The sequence below is a fragment of the Lepidochelys kempii genome, chromosome 7 (genome assembly GCF_965140285.1).
Source record: "Lepidochelys kempii isolate rLepKem1 chromosome 7, rLepKem1.hap1, whole genome shotgun sequence".
Lineage (NCBI taxonomy): Eukaryota > Metazoa > Chordata > Testudines > Cheloniidae > Lepidochelys > Lepidochelys kempii.
In genome coordinates, this window is record NC_136386.1 from 5,780,650 (window position 1) to 5,804,117 (window position 23,468).

At 40.5% G+C, this 23,468-nt stretch overlaps 1 protein-coding gene across 5 annotated transcripts in view; it reads left to right on the forward strand.

Moving 5' to 3' along the window:
• The window catches only part of ATXN7 (ataxin 7), a 127,485-nt gene that overhangs the window by 100,116 nt on the left and 3,901 nt on the right, over positions 1-23,468 (forward strand). Inside the window, exons 6-13 of one of the 5 annotated variants that reach the window (XM_073350986.2) lie at positions 9,256-9,505; positions 10,885-11,147; positions 11,847-11,929; positions 15,263-15,528; positions 17,440-17,638; positions 18,768-18,889; positions 20,127-21,066; positions 22,716-23,460. In XM_073350986.2, the coding sequence (XP_073207087.1) occupies positions 9,256-9,505; positions 10,885-11,147; positions 11,847-11,929; positions 15,263-15,528; positions 17,440-17,638; positions 18,768-18,889; positions 20,127-21,066; positions 22,716-22,880 (2,288 nt within the window). In that variant the 3' untranslated portion in view covers positions 22,881-23,460. Of the gene's footprint in view, positions 1-9,255; positions 9,506-10,851; positions 11,148-11,846; positions 11,930-15,262; positions 15,529-17,439; positions 17,639-18,767; positions 18,890-20,126; positions 21,067-22,715; positions 23,461-23,468 lie in introns of those variants that run through there. The other 4 variants (XM_073350987.2, XM_073350989.2, XM_073350988.2 and 1 more) reach the window with 4 other exon arrangements.

Below are 23,468 nucleotides of genomic sequence, written 5' to 3' on the forward strand. Positions count from 1 at the left end.
TGTAGATATAGTACTGCCTGATGGATGGAATTCCACAGTGATCTAACTACTTTGCAGAAAGAAGCATCAGTTTCAACTTTAAATTTCCTTGTTCATATGGATTTGTATGAAAACTAGTTATTTCAGTGTTTTGTCTGAATAATACTGTATGGGGCAGTCTGAACACTTTAACAATAAACCAACACAATTGAAGAGTAGCAAAATATGAAAATCATACACTTTGGGACTTCTGCTTAGTGGAAGATGTGAAATGTTCATGTTAGCACTTTTATTATCTTTGTTTTGTAGGAGAAATTAGAAGTGTGAGACAGTAAACAAATTTAAAATGGATTTTAAACAAAACCATTCTTGACTCTTTGTAGCAAAAACATATGTATGTCTAAGTACTTCCACTGTCTGAACTAAATTCTTACATGTAAGTAAGTGAAACAGCTGTAGCCTTGTGAATGAAAATTAAGGTTGCAGCATTTTTCATAGAAGTAGATTTCTGTGTGTTCAGCTGAGTGGGGTTGCTTCATTTTTCATGTGTTCTATTCGCATTGGCACAGGTCAGTTTGATTCATTGCCCAATACTTGCATAAGGAGTCCAGTACAAAAACTTGAGCTTACAAAACTTTTGATGTATTCGTTTTATATTCTGTTGTCCATACCTATTAATTGACATACAGGAATAATGAAAACCACCAAAAGTGTCTGAAAGATTTGGTTATTAAATTAAGTATAATATTGAACAGGACATTCGGGAAAACTAGAAAGGCTGCTGCTCTGATACCTGCCGTGTTAAACATACGGCAATGAGAGTGGTGATTTATATAAAACAATCTCTTCAACTTTATACAAGAGAGACCTTCTGATGTGGTGTAAGTCTTAAGGGGAAGTAAGGTTAAAAATCACACTTTTTTATCTGAAAACTGTTTACCCACTAGTGATACAACAGCCTAGTACTAACGGAAAGAGGTAATCAGCTGCTTCCCCCCCCCCTCCAGTTTACTCTATGCATTTGACAGCACTTTGTGTGTAGTTAGTTTAAAGGTTTTCCCTGTGTAGTCAGTTGGTTCCCTTTTTCTACATGTGAGGCTTTCACACAGCAAAAGGGAAAAAAACTGAAATGCTTTTACAACACTCCAAACGTTGGCAGTAGGACTACGGGGCAAGTGAAGTTCTAGAAACCGCTTAACTTTTTAAAAAATTTGAATGGATTTCAAGCGGATATTTTCTTTTCTATTGCAGTATTCTGTATTGCTTAGGCAGTAATCATTTCACATGTCTTGCTCTATCATGAGTCCTTGGTACTCAGGAACATATCTTTCAGTATGGTTATTGTAGTAATAGAAATTGAAAAAATGTATGCCCTTTTCCAGGGGATTTCTAACTCTGGATCTATGTAATTTTTTAGTCACTGTATGGAGAATGAGCCACGTGCAAATTATTGGTAAAGATGTTTGGGTTTTTTAGGGGTTTCATTAAAAATGTGCTCTAATATTTATATGAAGCTCCTGCAAAGTTTTGAGCACCCTCAACTTCCATGGGCTTTGATGGGGAGATGAGAGTGCTCAGCACCTCATAGGATTGAGCTCTTGGAGAGTCAAAAAAATATGGAGTGGTTTCGTTTTTACTTTTCTGTGTGACAGCAGGTTTGTTGTGTGCCTAGTGCATGTCTGACGGGGGTACCAGAATACTTCTAAGTTGTTTGTCCACAATCTAGATTACATCTTTTTGATTTTTTTTTAAACAGACTTTCAATACTGGAATTAAGTTATTAGCTTGAAAAATCATTGCTGTACCATTTGAAATGTCCTTTTGAGCTGTCACATAAAAGACACATCAGATACTATTAAAGTATAGTTTTTTGATTTAGGGAGAATGGTGGTGTGAAGGGGAGGAAACAAGGATGTTATAGAAACTGTAAAACACCTGGACATAATTAGTTTAAAATATTTTTAGACTGAGTCATAGATAATGATAAATGGGAACTGTAATATATTGGCAGATGATTAAGCAGTGTTAAGCAATGTAATATGTTCAGCATAGTATGCCAGATCTTCTTGAGTGTTCAGTAAGTTTGTATGGTAATCATTCCATTAAAGGACATTATCAAACTGATACTAAATACGTCTCAACATAGCCGTACTTTAAAATGAATGTCGAGTTTGGAGAAGAGTATTAAATTTTCTCACACAAGGAAAAGCTGCTGTATTCCTTAAACTAGTTTTTACATGACACAGTTTAAAGAAATCTCACTTGAAAATGTGAATGTAACACCAAGATGGAGACATAATATCATTAAATGTGCTGGCAGAATAATGTGATTGAACTGTGCAGCTGTTGGTTCCCATTCATATCGTCCCAAACTACCGGTAGTAATAGTATCCCCACCTCTGGTAAATCATTCAGCAGCAAACAGGGACAAGCAGATTACCCAAAATTAGAGATCAAAGGCTTGGAAATAGCTGAGGGGAAAAGGCCTCATTTTATTTTATTGATAATGTACCACCATAAAAGTAATGATCTGTTATAAAAAGACTGAGTCCACATTTCCTAGTATTCCAGCATTACACTATTAGTTACTTTTACTGTTTTAATATTTTATAACCTATTTCATGGACACTGTACAGTGTAAGAGGTTCTCATTTAATGTTTGGTGGGCATTTTCCTGACTCATATACCCAAAGCAGAACAGATACAGCATCTGCAACTGAAGGAGAAGAAAGCCTAAAACAAGCTTGGTTTGTTTGTTTTTTTTTTAATTTTGTGAATATATATTAATATACCAAAACTGTTCAAGTAAGGCTCTTTGAGATGGAGATCAAAACAAAATACTATATGTAATCTCCACGGTCTGTAATTTTTCCACAACCCCTCAATACAATACATTCAGTGTTGCTAAATTAGGTAAACACTTTGTACATACAAACTTTTACAGTTATTCTTTTGAAAATGTTTTTTGTTCTGTTCTGCATTATTTCTCACACATCTTTTAATGTATTACAATACTTGGAAAAATAAATCTTCCTGACTAACATGCTGGTGCTCAGGTTTTAATTCAAACGTGACTTAAAATTCAAAACCTATTTTATAAATTCACTGACCCCTTTTGCACCTCACTTCTGCCCGCAAATGCCCCACATTCCAGTGATGGTTGTGCATCTGTGACAAACTGCATCTGTCTCATGATTGTCAGTACCAGGCTCAGTATTGGCCAAAGAAATTAGAGACGACCTTGCCAAGGCAGGATTGTGTTCCCCTACTGTATATTTTCTGGAGTTTAGTCTAGTTATAAAGTAGAGCTTGTACCACTTCCCTTGGGAGATAGTTTCCCAGCCTAACAGATCTTTAATCTCCAGATCTTTTCCTGATATTTAACCTACATTCGCCTTTAATTTCATCTCATTAATTCTACTTGTGTCCTTAATTCCTTTCCATCATTGGTGTTAGTTTGTAGACTGCTGTCAAGTCTCTTCCCATCTCCTAGTTATAGTTTAACCAAGTAATGAATATTTGATTCTTCTAATCGTTCCTCGTAAGTAGAGCATTTTGACTGTGTTAATGCTCCTTTTTGGTTCATTTGAGAAAATGAGTTTGCTGTCAAGAGTATAAACAGAAATAGCTAATTTTAAGAATATATTGGAGAATATTAAAAACAAATTTTGAATTAATAAATGAGTATTCTCACTGGAAGCTTGATTCTGAATTACACTCTTCCAGTTTCAGGATATAAGTGTGTGCTAAGTCTAACTAAAACCCTAAAAGAGCTAAAATGAGTACTGAATATTTTTGGTGAACTGCATGGATGCAATCTACAGATTGGAAATAATTAGCCAAAATTATTTGGTGAATAGTATTGAAAAGATTTAAGAAATTCATAAGCTGTTTCGGTATTGTATGTGAACAGGGAAAAAAGCAAAAGTAAAACGTGCAATAAACATGCTTGGTCCTTCATCATTTTTTGTTTGTGTTATCTGAACTCATTCCTTTTTTCAACAGTATTGCCATCCCTAAGTGTTCAAAACCTGAGATTGGCTTAATGATCATTATTAAAATATGCAGTTCTTTTTATTTGTTTTCTGATGTTTAATCCTTTTAGAATTAAAGTTTTCAAGCTCTGCTCAAGGATTTTGAGGACTGGGGGGAAAAGTTTCTCATGACTACAGATGCTAAGTCTTTAAGAATATCACCAGTCTCAAGAAAATCGTGAGAGTTGGCAGCATTAGGTCACTTTCTTCCTGATGCTGAGCAACCCCAAAGCAAATACAGTATTCCAGATATAACTACACCAAAGCTTTATATCTCGCTTATATCTTTATATATAGGGTTTATACTGCCACCCGTCATTATAGTACTGTATCTGAGCACCTTCCATGTAAAATCAATAGCAAAGTCTATAGTGGACTTCCTAGAGTCTCTGTCCCTTTTCCCTTTTAGGGTGAAAATTCCGAGGTAAGGTTTGTGGTTTTGATTTGCTAGATTTTATTAATTTCCTTTTTATTTGATTGTAGGTTGATTTTTTTCATATTTTGTTTGTACATTCACTGGTTGGTTTGGGGTTCCTTGGGTCGAAGGGGATGTGAGCATTGTAGGTGGTGTTCTTACTAGTGGTGTCATTCTTATGATGGATAAGTCCCATAGAGTGGGACTGTTATCTCTCATTCCCATAATGTTGATATGTTGGCATATCATCTTGGTCATGCTCTGTTGAAAAAGATGTTGCAAAAATAGAGGGAGTTCAGAGGTGTGATTGTACCCACTAGCTCCCATTAAAGTCAACACGAACTACTAAATGCTTAGGACTTTTGAAAATCAGTCTACTTATTTAGGTACCTAAATTTGGGGTTTGGCCCCTAACTTTAAATGTATTAATTTTTGCCAAAAAGTCCTATTCATTTTGCCTTGTGCCAAGTCTTTCAGCATACAACCTACGTTAAACACAAGCAACAGGTAGTATTACCAACTCACAAAAACTCCTCGCAACAAACAGCACAAGTAGACTGCCTCTGTTATGTCTCAACCTACCATCAGAAAAACTTCTCAAATGACGACCCATAATTACATAAAAGCTTGATCCTTGTAGTCCACAGTGACACTGCTATCAGGTGGATCCTACTACCCCACCAATAACTTCACTGCTTGCTATTGCTGCTATTCACAGAGTTCTGAACCGTGAAAGTGACCAGAATCTTGTTAATTTCTCACACCCCTCCTCCCCCCCCACTTAAACTTGCAGACTCAGGAAGACATTGAAATTGTTTAACTACATTTGGATGGTTTTCTTTGCGGTCATAAAGGCCAGAAACTTAATTTAAAAAAAAAATGAAAGATTATAATCTACAGAAACTGATATATTAGCATCCCTTTCCCTCAATCATTGTTGGTGAGTACATTTTTCAAAACCTGTTCCTACTGTAATTATGAGTACTTTATATACACGACTCTATTGTCATAGCATCTGCACCAGATTTCTCTGTGATATGCAGGATAAAGATTGCATTGCTATCCTAAATTTCTAAAATAAGCATTTCTATTGGTACTTGAAACATATCTTAGAAAACCTCCATTTTATGTTAAACTCTCTAGTTGTCCTTCTCCCTAACTACTGTCCATACTTTGGAAAAAAAAAAATTGCCAATCTTTATGCTTGAACAATTCTATTATTGTTGTTTTATCATGGTTATCATCTCAGGGCCTAGGAGCGCAGTCCTATACCTAGCCCCATGGTACAAATATAAAACAAAGAAACAATCCCTGCCCCAGAGAGTTTACAGGGAAGTGTAAGACCAGAGACGATGGATATAGACCGGTGGGGCTGTAAAGTAGGACAATATTGGTCAGCATGGTAGGCTGTGGCCTCCAAACTGCAGCAGCCTAACTGTTGTCAGGTTTTTTTGTAGGCATCAAGGCAAAGAAGAGTTCTAATTCTGGTGATTAGGCCCTTGGCTCTCTACAGGAGGCTAGATCCTCACCTGTTGGATCTGGTTGGGGATTTGTTCAACCGTGTGTATACCATTAGCATAGCTCATTTTAATGGACAGTGGTAAAATGTTGGTGGTTGGCCTACTCTAGTGCTCACCATTTGCAGCAGCTGGAAAGCTCCGTTGGTGCTAGACCAATGCTGTGGAAATTCCCTAAAATTCCAAGTGTGCAGGCAGTCTAGAGCTTGAAGTTATTGTGGCTATTGGGAATATCACAATGCCATTGAGTTAGTGAAGAACCTGCATATTAGTATAAATATCTAGTCTGCAAAATCAAGATATCCCCATGAAGGGACAAAAGTTTTCAGGGTCTGCACAAAAGAAAACACGCTGATTCAGGTCACCGTTTTAAAAATATTGATCACAACATGGGTTTGTGCCGTATGGTTTGTAACCCTGATGTTTGAGTAACAGTCTCAGCCCCCTAGGTCGGTTCTTTAATTATCACCAGTTAAAAGGGTTTTTCTTTTTGTATTATTTTACTTGCACGAAGACTGGCTTTCCTTCTATGATACCAATACAAACAACAGTATAGTCTGGCCATCTTTTAGTCCAGCCTTAATCCAGGGCTAATTGAACAGCCCTCACTAGAAAAAGACAGTATTCATATCCTTTGGATTAATTGATAACATTGGTATTTTACACAGTTTAACACTAATGATGATTTGCAAGATGATAACCTCCGTTTTTATCCTAATCCTTTTTTCTTTTCCGAACACACTTAAATGAAGTAACACCCTTCTCTTATTTTAAATAAATTAAATTAAGTTAAAAATAGATCACATTGGTGACCTATGACATTATCAAAAACTATTTTTAACTGTGACAGGTATTTGGACTTTGAATTTGCTAAATATACAGTAGTTTGGGGGATATTGACTAATTTATCTCAGTAATTCACACAGCGATACTGTCATGGTTCATGTATGGAGCCTAGCTGCATCATAAAACTTCACTGAACTAATAGCCTTCAAATAGTAACTTATCAAAGCTACCCAGGGATTCTTGCCATTACTATAAAAAGACATTTGGCAATAAACGGTTTGTCATATTAGAAGCGCATCCATTTACTAGGATATAAGATGCTAATATGCTTTGCTTGAAACTCTCTTGTACAATGTCTAGTTTTGTAAATATGTTAAGTGGTTAATATTGGACATCATAGAAGATTTCTTGTATCATTTTAAATCGGGTATTTTAAAGAAAAAGTGGTGATAGTTACTGCAATTATTTTATATTTCTGTGGAAAATGTTATCTGAGGATCTCAGAGCTCTTTACAAACAATATCCTTGTAAGGTGCTGGCAATAATTATACCCATTTCACAGAGAGATAAGCAGAGGTACAGAGCATAAGGGACTTGTTGAGAGTCACTCAGTGAGTCAGTTACAGACCCCATTTCATGACTCTAGTTTCCTGATCTAATCTGTTCATCTCCTCAGTTATAAATACCTTAGTTCAGCATCCAGGAACATGTTTAAAATTCTTGCTCCCAAATGCTTGGGGATCGAGTTTGCTGGCCTCAGTCTGGTGCTCCCCCCACCTTTCTTGCCCTAGTGGGGAGAGGTTGACTCGCTTCTCCATGGTTACTTCTCCCTGACGCTCTTGCTGAGAGTTGGGGGTGGCAATGCTGTTGCTGGCTAGATTGGCACAGGGTTGGTGACCTTCTGTGGATGGCTTCAACCTGTAACTGGGGTCCTGATTGGGCACAGAGTGACATATTTAGGGATGGGAAGGAATTTTTTTCCTGGATTGAATTAGCAGAATCTCAGCAAAGTATTGCACGTTCCCCTGTGCCTGATGGGTCATCATGCAGGATGTATAGAGTGGGGGACATGATCATTACGTATACCCAACAGGTGACAGAGTTCATTGCAATTTTGTCACAACTTGATGGGCAAGCTTCCTGCCAGTTTAATTAGGTTTTGTCATAGCCCTGTGGCCATTTCTGAGATTGGAATAGCCAAATGGTTGGCCTTAAGCAATGTTAACAGTATCGGCTGAGAAGAAACATTATTACTAACAACAAGCAAGTGCCTGTTCACGCTCCACACATGCACCCTAGTTCTGTGGTCTGGTATGCTGCACTTGGCCAGTTGGTGGAGACACAGACATGCCTGTAGGATAGCTGTCTATCTGTGTTATCTAGCAACCACAGGGAGTTTGGGTTACGCAGATATTAGGTGAGTGAATGGCTTATTGCCATGTTTGTATGCAGATGGAACTGGATATCCCATGTAGTTGTGAGATGTGTAGGCAGTGGAACTCGGCAATTAACTGTAATCACATATACATATTTAAAATCTACAGGCTATAAGTTTGAAATGAAATATATCTAAACATTTGTTTATGTTAATGGCATGGCTATCCTTTTATTAAATGTAACTCCATAAACTCAGTCACTTCTTTTCTGAAACGTACATTATGGGAACCTGCCTGCTCTCAGTTCAGCAATTCAGGTGTCTTTTTCACGGTTAAAAAACAAAGAACGCACCTGGATAACTATTTTTCCTATGAATGCGTTGAGTCACTGAGGTCTGATACTGTAAGATAGATTTCTGCCGTAACTGGTCTGGTCAGATTATGAAAGGGGAGGAGAATTGCTCCCAGGAAAATTACAGTATAAATCTAGAAGTGTCTTAATGGTGTTCCAGATGTAAGAGGTGGGGTTTTTTTTTGTTTTTTTGGGGGCTTTTTTTTTTTTGGCTTTCTAAATTGCTTTATTGCTGGGAACTAATTTAATAGACCAGAGAGTGAGTGTGGTGGGGTCCCTGGGGTGCAAACTGGACTGTGAGACCGCTTAGCCTGCAGTGGCAAAAGATTAGTGTGAAAGTTCTTTCACCCTATTACTGTTTTGACCGTTAGGAGGCATTAGAACAAAACATTTGATAATTCTTGATGAAATGTGAGAGTTAAGCTTGGCTGGCCTAGTGATAGTTCTGTGCTTTCCTATGTTGGAGACCTGGATCTGATTCCGAGTCTTGTGCTCCGTGGATTGAGAGGCACATGGAAGTATTTTTTAAAAGGCAGCTTGTTCAGCTAAGCATTGTTGGTGGAGGAGTGAACTTCACCAAGTTAAAAGTCATTCCAGTGACTGATTAGGGAGCAGCATTGAAGGGAGTCTCAGTACACCATGGTTGTGATGTGTGGAACCCTATAGGGCTTGTGTGGGGTAGGGCACCCCCGGACCGGTAAAGGAACAATTTTAATGGAGCAGATGATGAAGTACGGTACTTTGGAATTGTTTCTATGTTTACTCTGAGATTTACAAACACTCGTTTTCCTTTCAGAAAGAAGACACAGCTCCTCCAGCAAGCCACCTTTGACCCCTCCCTCTTCTTCAGTATTTTCCCTCTTTTCATCTTTGTCTTCAAAGAGCAAAGGTAGCAGTGGAAGTGGGAGCAATCGCTCATCCAGTGGAGGCACTAGTGCATCATCATCCAATTCCAAGTTGTTGAAATCACCCAAAGACAAGCTGCAGATCAGTGGAAACAATAGGTTAATGCATCCGGTACATAGCAAAGTTCCCCACGATAAAATGTGAGTATATTCTTTTGAGAATCAATTGAAATGTTTTCAGTTGCACAGAAGCTGGTGCAAAGATTTGTAACAGTTTTAAGTATTTTGTGTGTTTGGTCATGAAAGATGAAATGCAGTGATCTGTTGGGAAGGCTCTAAAGGAGATCTGTGCAGAGCAGTGATCAGCAACTGGTCGATCACAATTGACTGGTCGATCTTAGAGGATCTCCCAGTCGATGGCGATCTCCAGTGGGGGAGCGGGGCTACCACTAAGGCAGGCTCCCTGCCTGCCCTGACCCCACGCCACTCCTGGAAGTGGCCAGTGCAGCCCTGCTGCCCCTGCCTGCAAGCACCACTCCCGCTGCTCCCATTGGCCGGGAACAGGGAGCTGTAGACAGTGGGAGCTTCAGGGTGGTGCTTGCAGAGAGGGGCAGCGCACGGAGCCTTCTGCACCCCAGCCCCTTCCCCAGGCTCAGCCCAGAGCCTCCTCCCACACTGCAAATCCCTTGGCCCCAGCCCAGATCCCGCACCCCCTCCCAAACCCCTACCCAGCCAGCTGAAAGTGAGTCAGGGTGGGGGAGAGCGAGTGACGGAGAGAGGGGGGGATGGAGTGAGTGGGGCGGGGCCTTGGGAAAGGGGCAGGGTAGATCCTGGGTTGCCCATAAATTCAAAAAGTGATCTTGGGCATAAAAAGTTTGGAGACCACTGATCTACAGCATAGGCAAACCAACAGCATTGCTCCAGGAGAAATCCTATGTAGGTGCAGCTTGAATCTTTCTCAGTGAAGACCATTCCAAAATAGGTCCAGATCCTATAATCTGATGTGCGTGATCTGATCCAGACTTGTGTGGTACTTCACACACGGTCATAAGGGTTGACCTGCACACATCTGATTGCTGTACTCGCACCATAATTTGCTGTCCCCAGAACAGGGCATCTTGCACTGGGTCTTCTGCCAAAATTGGGCCATCCCAGCTGTTTGTGCAATACCCTATAACTGTGTAATGTACATTTATCTGTGTTGCTAAACCACACATCCTCAGTTCCTTGCTGATGCTGTAGCAATGTTTCTGAGGAGATAGTGTAAAGAGAGCAGGAAAGGATTGATTTTCATCTTATTGTGGACATCAGAAAGTAGCAAAAAATATATATAAAATAAAGGTTTCAGAGTAACAGCCGTGTTAGTCTGTATTTGCAAAAAGAAAAGGAGGACTTGTGGCACCTTAGAGACTAACCAATTTAAAATGGGAATTATTATTACCTATGTTTTTGTTTTGAATAGAACAATTCAGAATATTTTCGAGTAATGGAGCACTTATTCGGTAGCTTTGATAATCATGACCATGGGGTACTACAGTTATTTGCAGATGGTCTTTTCCTTTATTTCCCACTAACTACAGCATGACTCCATCTGTCAAAGTGGAAAAGATTCATCCAAAGATAGATGGTGCACTACTGAAAACTGCTGTTGGTCCAACTTGTTCTACTACTGTGAGTTCCTCAATAAAGACTGGCCTTAATTGTCCCTCAATACCAAAGCCACCTTTGCCTTCCCCTGGACAGATACTGAATGGTAAAGGTCTTCTCTCGGTGCCTCCATTTTTGGAAAAGAAACCAGAAGATAGTACAAATAATAGGAAATTCTTACATAAAAGATTGTCAGGTAATTTAAAAAATATTGCTTGCTATATTAATAGTAGTTGTAGTGTATGAAGATATAAATATAATCAAAAACATTCTTTTAAACAGGTAGTCGATAGATTTTAATTACAGTGCAGAAAGTTGACTTCCGGTATTATACCTGCCTTGGAGTGCCTCAATGTTGGGGGGTTTACAGTTACATTTTCTTATTCCTGTAAATGTCTTTCTGTTGCTGTGTGAAAGACCCACCCATACAGAGGAAACTGAATGGCGTACACAAAGTAAACTGAAACACAGGAAAATGGTTTTCTCTAATCTTTCAGTTACAGTAATTTTGGGTGTTACTTATGTTAAATTAAAAAATTCAGACATCACTATTCAAACTGATATAGTGTCCTTTTAAGTCGGTTGTTATTTTTACATGAATACATGTTCCTTTGCTGTGAAGAATTTGATTCTGCTGTGAGACTTGACACAGTCATAAATGTCTGTATAGATCCTGCTGCAGGATTTGGGCCTAAATTTCAACCAGTCAGAAACTAGAAAAAAAGGAAATGTTTTTAAAATTCAGCAGTTTCTAATATTTAGTATTAAACGCATGTGTCTTGAGAACAGGTTCAGTTATATATTTTATGATTAAAATTCTGACCAATATTTTCAAAAAATGTTTTTTTAATCTCTCTGATTTTACAATAATGGTATATTTGTGTGCATTTGCTAGAGAGAGAATTTGATCCTGATATATACTGTGGCGTCATTGATGTGGAAACCAAGAAACCCTGTACTAGGTCTTTGACATGCAAGGTAGGACACATTCCTCCTAATAAATGTATGGAGTAAAGTTTGAATTTTCGGCACATCATGACAGAAAACTGAACTGCTGCTAAACTTCAGTGATATCCACTGAAAATGGTATCCTCTGATAAAACTGTGATGGAGACTGGTAAAAATCTTAGTTCTGGTGGGGGAAAAAATATTTTTCTTAAGTTTTAATTACATGATGCTAATGTATAAAAATTGTTGTTAAAAAAGTCTGAGGATGTGTACAATTAATAATGTCACTGTTAACATATATAAGTAGGGTCTGATGACTTTTCCACTATAAACCAGACCAGGTTTAAAAAAAAAGTCTTGAATATGTAATGTTTCATTTGGGATCAGACAGAAGGTTTCATGCGGGGAGGGATATTTATTTATTTTAAGTTTTTTCAATTTGCCAAGTAATTCAAAATATTTGTTTAGGGCCAACCTTTAAATTCAACTATTCACACAGTTCTACTGTAAATACATATTATAGGACTGCCTTTTTAAAAAAATGGTTGACACCGGAAACTTACCTCTTGTCAGGGGTGAAAGTAAGTTAGAGGATTTACCGTTATGCTGGAGTCCTGAGCAGGGGGCGTGGCCTCAACCGGAAGAGGCAGGGTCTTGAATCCCTGGGCCCTTTAAATCTTGATTTAAAGGGCCCGGGGCTCCAGCTGCAGTAGTGGTGGCTGGGAGCCTGGGGACCTTTAAATCACCCCCGAGCTACCAGCTGCAGAGGGGGCTGGGAACCCTGGGGCTCGGGGGCAATTTAAAGGGCCCAGGGCTCCAGCTGCCGCTACCGCAGTGGAGCCCCGGACCCTTTAAATCGCGGAGGAGCCCTGGGGGCTCCCGGCTGCCACCGCTACCCTGGGGCTCGGGGCTCTGGCAGAGGTTTAAAGGGCCTGGGGCTCCGCTGTGGTAGCAGCTGCCTGAGCCCTTTAAATCCCTGCCGGAGCCCTGCTGCCCGAGTCCTGGGGTCGCGGTGGCCGGTCTCTGTCGGGGATTTAAAGGGCCGCAGGGCTCCAGCCGCCGCTACCGCCCCAGCCCTTTAAATCCACTCTGGAGCCCCACCCCTGCTACCTTAGGGCTTCGGCAGCAGGGCTCTGGCGGGGATTTAAAGGGCCGGGGCGGTAGTGGTGGCTGGAGCTCCGGGGCCCTTTAAATCACTGCCAGAGCCCTGCCGCTGCTACCCCAGGGCTCGGGCAGCAGAGTTCAGGCAGGGATTTAAAGGGCGTGGGGCTCCGGCAGCCACTACAGCCCCGGCCCTTTAAGTCCCCTGCAGAGCCCCGCCGCCGCTACCCCAGGGCTTCGCAGCAGGGCTTAGGCGGAGATTTAAAGGGCCGGAGCGGTAGCGGCGGCTGGAGCTCCGGGGCCCTTTAAATCCCCACCGCAGTCCTGCCGCCGCTACCCCGGGGTTTTAAATTGCCGTCTGGGAAAGTCAGTCCCGGTACAGCACACCGGCTCTTACCGGAACGCCATACTGGGGCATACCGGCTTACTTTCACCTCTGCCTCTTGTAGAAGTATTCAGACCTCAATTTTACCCATCTTCAAATTGTTAGATGTTCTTATTGGGGAATAAAGAACAGGAGGACTTGTGGCACCTTAGAGACTAACCAATTTATTTGAGCATACGCTTTCGTGAGCTACAGGTCACTGGATCCGATGAAGTGAGCTGTAGTTTACGAAAGCTTATGCTCAAATAAATTGGTTAGTCTCTAAGGTGCCACAAGTACTCCTTTTCTTTTTGCGAATACAGACTAACACGGCTGCTACTCTGAAACCTGTTATTGGGGAATGTCTCTTTGGCTATAAAGATTAATTTTAAAAAATCCACCCATCACAAAGAAATTAAAAAATATAGTCACTGCTTTATGTGGGACCTAGACAAAGCAAAATGTTTCCCACAGGACAACTAAGTCTGTAGCAGATTTTAGAAGGTGGCTGTATCAACCCGAACGCTGCTGCCTCTGTGGACTGTAGTTTGATATTGCTTCAACTCTTTTTCTGAGAAGTCCTTATCTAAAGAGTCTCTGTCTAGTAGGTCAAACTCTGTACACAAAACATCTTTTAAAAAGTTACAGTCTGGTGAACTCTGGCTCTAAACATCAGTTTGAACAAAAGTGATCACTTGTCCCTGAGAAGTTACAGAAAGTAAAGACAAGAATCATGTGTGATCTTGAAATATTTAGCTATGCTGCTGCACAGCACCGGGACCACCAGCTACCTAACAAACAAACCACCTCTGGAACAAGTGTAGACATAACCGATATTAACGACAAGGAAGAAAACTTGAAGGTAATGCCTCCTTGAAAACACAGGGGGCAAAGCTGTTGTTCTTTGGGAAAAGGAAAGGTAAGTAAAGGAAAAGTAAAAAGTAAAAGTAAAGGAAAAGTAAAAGTAAAAAGTGTCAAGCTTCTAAGAGAGGATTGTAAACAGTAGGGAAATAAACTAAAAGCTTTAAAGAAAATACAAGCATTCCATAGAAATTCCTTCCACTCTGCTTACCCCTAAAAAAATTGTTTTCATATCTTTTCAGAGCTTAATAGTAAGGTGGAAAATAGGCTTGTTTACTTCCACAATAAATAAAAATTATTGAGCCCCTCGAACTGTGTGAAAATAAGGCCTTGGGAATGAATTTAACACACGTAAACAAGGGAAACAATCTTTTATCCTACTGCATGTAGATTTTGCGCTCCATGTATTTAAGTCCACTGGGTGTTCAGGATCTTTCAGGAGTGGGTCAACCCGATATAGTATCGCCTTAATCTCTGAATTTTGTTGCTTTTTTGGAGTTGTAATTGTTGATTCTGCTGTGTTTCTTTGTGGTTTTAATATCCATTACCATACAGTAGGTGTCCGGGAATACACTAGTTTGCAAAAGCAAATACATTTACAAGGTTATTAAATTTAGTACCCTTTATTTAAAAGTCTGTTTTACATCTTATGCTCAACAGTCCCACAAATAAACATAAAAAATTGGTACGTTTCTCTTACGAGAAAATCATGTGCTGTGCTTCATGATTTGAAATAAATGGTCAGGAAGCATTCTTGTATTAGTAATGAATGTGAGACTTTGAAAAAGGCTTGAATATCAAACTCAAAGGTCTTATGAGACCTTTGACCGTTTTTACTTCTTAAAGAGCATTGACTTTAATTATTATTGGCTTATCAAATAGGAATATAAACACCCATTAGGCCATCTTTATGTTTCTTGTAAAAGCCATCCCTTGCTTTAGTTCCTCCCTTCTAGAATTGTTTTATATCTGTCTTGAGTGTTTAATTTCTGCAAATGAAATTGCCTTGGATTAACGTTTGATGCTTTGATTTGCAGACACATTCCTTAACCCAGCGGAGGGCTGTACAGGGTCGAAGAAAACGATTTGATTTGTTATTAGCTGAGCACAAAAGCAAAACCAGGGAAAAGGAATTGCTTCGACATTCGGATCATCATCAGCAGATGCCCCCACTCAGGGAACCACATCCCTCACCTTCTAAAACTTCCCAGGAGCTGCACCAAAATTCTCATGGACTTATTCCTACAGAATCAAAGCCTTTAGTACCTAATAAACCCAAACCTCACCCCCCCAGTCTTCCAAGGTAAGTGAAATCTGTTTATCCATCAAGTGTGAAGTCTGGGGAGCAACCTGATGGATTGGTGGCAATGAGTGCTACCATGTGGGAAATGCAGATTCATTCGCAACTCAGGGGCTCTTGCTCTGTGCCTGGTGATTGCTCGCTCAAAAATTCCACACTGGATCTTAGGCTATGTCAGGGGTCGGCAGCCTTTCGGAAGTGGTGTGCCGAGTCTTCATGTGGATAAATTGGAGAGAGTCCAGCGAAGGGCAACAAAAATGATTAGGGGACTGGAACACATGAGTTATGAGGAGAGGCTGAGGGAGCTGGGATTGTTTAGCCTGCAGAAGAGAAGAATGAGGGGGGATTTGATAGCTGCTTTCAACTACCTGAAAGGGGGTTCCAAAGAGGATGGCTCTAGACTGTTCTCAATGGTAGCAGATGACAGAACGAGGAGTAATGGTCTCAAGTTGCAGTGGGGGAGGTTTAGATTGGATATTAGGAAAAACTTTTTCACTAAGAGGGTGGTGAAACACTGGAATGCGTTACCTAGGGAGGTGGTAGAATCTCCTTCCTTAGAGGTTTTTAAGGTCAGGCTTGACAAAGCCCTGGCTGGGATGATTTAACTGGGAATTGGTCCTGCTTTGAGCAGGGGGTTGGACTAGATGACCTTCTGGGGTCCCTTCCAACCCTGATATTCTATGATTCTATGATTTATTCACTCTAATTTAAGATTTCGCGTGCCAGTCAGACATTTTAACATTTTTAGAAGGTCTCTTTCTATAAGTCTGTAATACGTAACTAAACTATTGTTGTATGTAAAGTAAATCAGGTTTTTAAAATATTTAAGAAGCTTCACTTAAAATTAAATTAAAAGGCAGAGCCCCCCGGACCGGTGGCCAGGACCCGGGCAGTGTGAGTGCCACTGAAAATCCGCCCGCGTGCCATAGCTTGCCGACCCCGGGCTATGTCTACACTGCCCCGTAGTGTAGACATAGCCTTCCTTAGTCTTAGGTGAGCTGTATCTCCTGCCCTTCTAACATGAGGCCATGATGGGTGGCCCAGGGAGGTAAATGCTGGCTTGAGTAAATGAAAACCAGAAGCTCCATTCTATAGCAGCTATTCAGTGTTGGTGCTCCAGCAAGGTGGACATGGATAAATAGAAATGGGGGGATTTAGGAGTACAGAGGAGAAGGAAGTGAATGCAAAATGAAGAAGTTGTTGCAACAGTAAATTAATTTAAGGCATCCAGTTTAGCAGTGCCTCTGGATCCAGTATAGCAGTAAGTCAGGATGGTGTGAAGGTGATATCTTTGTTTAATGAGCTTTTAAAAATACCCAGCAGTTTCTGGAGTGGAGAAAAAGAAGGGACGACCGCAAATGGAGTGGTTGGGACTGGCTGGTGGAAGTAGTTGAGGACTGGGAGTTGGGACTAGACTACTGGTTTTATTTCTGGCTCTGTTACTTACTTGCTGAGTGGCCTTGAAAAGCCACTTTAACCTTTCTAAAAAAGAACAGGAGGACTTGGGGCACCTTAGAAACTAACACATTTATCTGAGCATAAGCTTTCGTGAGCTAACGAAAGCTTATGCTCAGATAAATGTGTTAGTTTCTAAGGTGCCCCAAGTCCTCCTGTTCTTTTTGCGGATACAGACTAACACGGCTGCTACTCTGAAACCTTTAATCTTTCTGTCTCTCAGTGTGCCTATCTGCAAAATGGACATAATGATTCCTCCTTTTCCTGGAGAGTTGTGTGACGTAACTGTTAAAAGAATTCTGAGATACTGGTATTATGACAGAAAGGAAAACGTGGAAAACCTGGTTTTGAAAAAAAAAGCACCTTTCTATACAAGCAAAAAATTCCAGACATAATAAGTAATTCCTGCTAATGTAGCCTTTGTTCAGTAATACCTTTTCCGTGTATTTACTTGTCCAGGCCTCCAGGCTGTCCAACCCAGTACAGCGGAAATGCCCCTAGTGACTCTCTTTCGGTCCATGAATCTCCACACCCTCCGTTGCCTGCAGCTGAGCCAGCATCTCGTTTATCCAGTGATGAGGGAGAGTGTGATGAAAAAGAGGAACATGTTGAAAAACTGGATTGTCGTTATTCAGGTCATCATCCTCAGCCCGCCGCTGTATGTTGTACATCCTTTACTGGTTCTGAATTTGTGAACAAATTGATTACGGTTTTTCAGTGTATTTTTTGGTGGGTTTGCTAAAATGTTCTCATGCCACAGGAAAATGTGTTTGTTACAGAATAGGCAGGAAGGGTTTAATCATAATTGTCAGAGTAAATGTGCTATGAGAACACATTCTGAGATATCTCCACTGTAACATAAGAGAAATCAAAATGCCACAAATATTGGAGGTGGAAGTGGAAACTTTCTGAAATGTTTTGAGAAAAGGGTAGCTGTGAAACTGGTACATGCAAAATAGTGGTATGGTGTAATAACACTTTCAGTATTCTATCTGTTTTTAAATCATGAGGCTAGCCTTAATTTCGCATAGAAATAATGGCTTGCAGTAACCTGGCTGCATGTGAAAATCTTGGCAGCAGTTGGTACGTGTGGCATACTTTCATTTCCAAAAGCAAAAAAAAAAAAAAAAATTCACTAAAATATTTGGGCATGTGATGTAATTTAACTCCTAGATCTTTCTTTTAGTGGAATCATTTAAAAACAGATTTTAAATGACTGCAAGCAATTTCTTATAGAGAGCTAACATATTTATTTAGATATGTAATGTACATCTTGTCCTATATAAAATGTATATCTTATCCTTATTGACTTCGAGAAAATTAAAAAAGCCAGTTCACCTAAAAACCAGCAGCTGTCTCCCAACAAGACTCGGCCTCAGTGCAAAAGAAGCTTCCCCATAAACCACAGGCCCCTCTCACATACACCTTACAGTATGGCCTGAATGTCAGAGCAAGTATGGGAATAGGTTGCAAACCTAATGGCCCCTCAGGAAAAAAAAATCTACCACTTTCCCTCTCTCTCTCTAATCAAGGTGATTCCTATTAAAGGTGGCAGCATCTCAGAGAGAGAAAGATGGTCCTCCTTGCCAGTTGGGCCTGAGCTATTTGGGAATATATACTGAACATACTTTTTGGGCCATAAGGATCAAAGTCCTAATGTACGTTTGCTATCTTAGGTCCTTAGACTTTTCCTGTATATTATTGGTTTGTAATTAAGTGCGTTAATTTATTGTTTAGAGAGTTGTTATTAAAATTAGAAAACACCAAAATAAAATCTGTATTTTCAGTTTTGCACATTTGGTAGCCGGCAAATTGGAAGAGGTTATTACGTTTTTGATAAGCGGTGGAACCATATCCGATGTGCACTTAACTTCATGGTGGACAAGCATCTTAATTCACAGATGTGGAAGTGAGTAGAAATGAAAGGGTTTTTTTTAAATTATTATTCTTGCGATTGAGAGAAAAATGGCTTTCCTGTTGTAATAATAATTCATTTAAGACATTTTAAGAATAAACTAAACCTTCTTATCACCTCTTTTTAAATTAGCACCTCCCAATAACACTGTAAATGTGAGCAATAGCTCCATTTAAACTGTCATCTGGAGAATAGGAGGGGATTGAGTTACACTCACCAGGAGACTATATTCTTTACTTTTCATAAAACTGTAGCCACAGATCTCCTGTCTTTGTATTCTTGGGCTGAGCTGAGAGTGGCTGGAACCTTTTTAAAGCAATATGACAGCTGACAACTTGTGCTTTGCTGTTGGACATGGAAATGAAATCTGTTGAGCAGTTTCTAAAAGTCTAGTGCCTCAAATCCTAATTATGGTTCGTTCTCTAACGCTGCTGTAGAGGGTGTTTGGTATCCGTTGTGGGGGACTTGGGAGCAGGAGTGTCATGAGCGTTTGGATTGTTTAATTGGGGCGTTCGGTTTGAGTGCCGTTTGGTTGGATTGGATCCAGGTCCCATTTAGTCGTCGTTTCCCACTGCTCAAGCTATCCCAGAGCCAGTGATGGTGCTGGCTTCAGCCCAGTCACTAAAGCTGGTTGCACTGAGAGCAGGTCTTTTAGGGTCTTTTTCTCTATTCGCTTTCCTCTCCCCCTGGGGTCAGAAAGGCTCCTGGGGCACCTCCCCTCAGAACAGGTGGTCCTGCTCTTCACCTTGCTACACAGCCCTCTTGGCGTCAGCGGAGAACTGTCCTGTCTGTAATTCCGAGGTCACTGCTTCAAGGCACTATGCCCCTAGCGACTTGTTGCCTTTCCAAGGCTCAGGATCTAGGAGGCAGAGGGAACGTGGCATAGAAGTCAACTGTAAAACTCTCAGTGATTTCAGGAGAAGCAGAGTTAGGCCAACGCTGAGCACTTTTGAAATCTCACCCGGAAAAGCAGACAGTAATATTTAGGGAACTCCAGTTACAGATAAATAACCACGTATACATCCACCAAAGGAGTAGGGTTACTAAGCAGTGCTTTACTTGTTTGCAATGTAGTTGGTTTAATTTATCAAAATGTTTTAGGGTTTGATAAGGTGAGTATTTTTGCACTGAACAAATGCAAACAGAATTATTCTAATGCAGGACCGTTTCAGTCTAGTCACTGATGTCCGTGCACAAAGAACACTAACTGTTTCTTCTTTTTCTTTCCTAGGAAAATTCCCCCAGCATCTAGCAACGCTGCGTCTGTTCGTGCTCCGCATTGGACAAACTCGATGCCTGCGTCACAATATGGTGTCACTGCTGCAGGTTTCCTTTTACCCACCACGGTTATGTCATCACCAACACTGGTTTCTCCTTCCTGTACGTCTCTTCATAGTAAACCGGTCCCATCACACGGAACTACACTAAATGCCAATCCTTCTAATCTGGGTGCAGTGGACCCTGTCTGCAGTATGCAATCAAGACAAGTGTCTTCGTCCCCTTCAACACCTACAGTGCTTTCCTCCGTACCTTCACCTGTGCCCAGCAAACCTCAGAAATTGAAACCCAGCAAGTCTTTTAAACCTAAGGAATCCCCTGCTAGCAGTGCCAACTGTAACAGCACCAGCAGCAACAGCAGCAGCGGTGGCTCAGGAAAGAAGCGTAAAACCAGTTCCGCGCTGCTAGCACCTTCGTCTCATTCCACAGAGTCCTTTCGGAAAAACTGTGTGGTCAACTCTGGGACCTCTTATCATTCATCTCTGCCATCTTCATCGCACAGTGTTGGCCTCAATTGTATGACTAGCAAAGCTAACTCTGTTAGCCTCAAACATGACCAATCAGGGAGGGGCCCTCCTACTGGAAGCCCTGCAGAATCGATAAAAAGAATGAGTGTGATGATGAACAGTAGCGATTCCACTCTTTCCTTAGGGCCATTTGTTCATCAGTCCAGTGAACTGACTGTAAATTCACACAGCAGTTTTTCACATGCACACACTTCCCTGGACAAATTCATAGGAAAGAAAAGAAAGTGCTCACCTGGTTCAAGCAGCATAAACAGCAGCAAATCAAACAAGGTTGCCAAATTGCCATCGGTGAACAATGTTCATGCAAAACACACCAGTGCAATCACAGGAACACAGGGACTGATGAACAATTCTCTTCTTCATCAGGTATGACATTTTGTATTGAAGATATTTCACTGACGTAAGCTTGACAGATTAGCTTTAGAATCTCTAGACTTCCACTGGTGACTGTACGTGGTAATATTGGTCATAGTCAGAGACTTTAAGGCCAGAAGGGACCCCTACAACAGCTAGGTCGTGTCCTGTTACAGTATTTTAGGTTGACTAACTGATTCTAGACACTCTGTTAGTGAAAGGTGGATATCTATTTTCCAGTTCACTTTTTAAATATTTTTCAATGTGAATCTCTTGCTGTCGGATTATTACAACATCTTTTTGAAAGTGTGGTTTTACTCTGAAAAGTTGCATTATAAAAGTGGCATAATGGTGCCATAATTATTACCTAATAACTCCCAGATGAAATTCACTCACTTCACAAGTAAAAATATTTTTCCTGAGTGTCAGCCTTGCGAAATAAGCCACGTATCTGAAAGTCAGCCTGGAATCTTTCTGACTTCCATATCCACAACAATAAGCATTCTGCAATCAGAACATAGTTACCCATTTTGATTGTAACTCAGCTGCAGTAAAACACAGCCCCCTCCCCCAGAGCTGTATTGACTGGCTGTGCAGTATTAACAGGAGATAAGAGTAGTTAAAAATTACTTTTGCTCATTTAAAACCAGCAGAAATTACAAGGAAAACACAAAGGGATCAGATCTTGTGAGTAAGTAGGGTCCTATTGTTATAGTTACTTCCCAAAATAGAACAACATTGAAATGAATGTGTTGTTTAAAAACTATTTTGCCGAGCATAGTGGGGTCATGAGGAGAGGAATGGGAAATAACAGAAAAAATCAGATACCGCTGTTTTTCCTAAACTATGAGAAATAGGTTGGAAGATCACTTGAAGGAAAAGAGACTATTTAAGGGAAAAAATAGATTCAGAGAAGCTAGATCTGGAGAATATTTTAGATCATCTGGATCCCTGACATTGTAAGATTGTTCCCCATGGTATGTTTTCTACTGTGTTTAAATATTGATGATGTCTTTCTATTTCCACCAATCCTACAAATCCCTACCTCTTTGCTTTTTTTCCACGCTGCTGTGGAAGTTCATATAACTGAAGTGTTAGGAACTCACAAAGGCCCATCTGTCACGGTTCCCTGCCCACTCTGAACTCTGGGGTACAGATGTGGGGACCCACATGAAAGACCCCCTAAGCTTATTTCTACCAGCTTAGGTTAAAAGCTTCCCCAAGGCACAAATCCTTTCCTTGTCCTTGGATGGATTCTGCTGCCACCACCAAGTGATTTAGACAAAGATTCAGGAAAAGGACCACTTGGAGTTCCTATTTCCCCAAAATATCCCCCCAAGCCCATTCACCCCCCTTCCTGGGGAGGCTTGAGAATAATATACCAACCAATAGGTTAACCAAGTGAGCACAGACCAGACCCTTGGGTTTTTAGGACACTAAAAACCCATCAGGTTCTAGAAGCACCTCTGTAAAATCAGGATGGAAGGTAATTTTACAGGGTAATAAGATTTAAAACACAGAGGATTCCCCTCTAGGCTCAACTGCAAAGTTACAAAAAGCAGGAATAAACCTCCCTCTTAGCATAGGGAAAATTCACAAGCTAAAACAAAAGATAATCTAACGCATTTCCTTGCTATTACTTACAATGTTTGTAATCTTAGATGCTTATTTCAGGTAGGATTTTAGGAGATGTTTTTTTCCTGCCCTGGTCCCTCTCTGTCCAAGAGAGAACAACAAAGAAAGAACAAACAAAACCTCCCCCCAGATTTGAAAGGATCTTCTTCCCTTATTGGTCCTTTTGGTCGGGTGCCAACCAGATTATTTGAGCTTCTTAACCACTTACAGGTAAAGGAGAGATTTTATGCTACCCTTAGCTGTATGTTTATGATACCATCTTGGACAGGTCTCTGAATTTTCACTCTCCTCCAAAGAACAGGTCTATCATTGCTGTTGTACGCTGACTAGTGTACATACTGTATAGGAAGAAGAAATGCCTATCTATGGATAATACGGCTCAGCCATCATTGCTCTAAGAACTTTCACTTTTGGTACTTCCTGACAGTTTTCATTTAACTGAGCAACCTAATGGGGGAAAAAGCTACTTCTGAAATAATGAAATTGAATGTATACGTTTAAGAAATGAGGAAAGCCACACCTTAGTGCTTCTGATTGTTTTTGTCATGACTACGATACCAGTTAGCCATTTCGGAGTGTAATTGGAGAGCACAATTACTTGGGAAGGCAGAAACTTTAGAATTCCAGATGCAAACAAGCCGACTGGCTGTTAATAATGCTACCTGGTGCCTTGTAACTCCCTCTGACATGTTCTCTTGCTGTCCAGAAAGGTCCTGCCTGATGTGGCCTTTACTATATCTATTACGACATGCTTGCTTACACAGCTTTCTTTTTTGTTT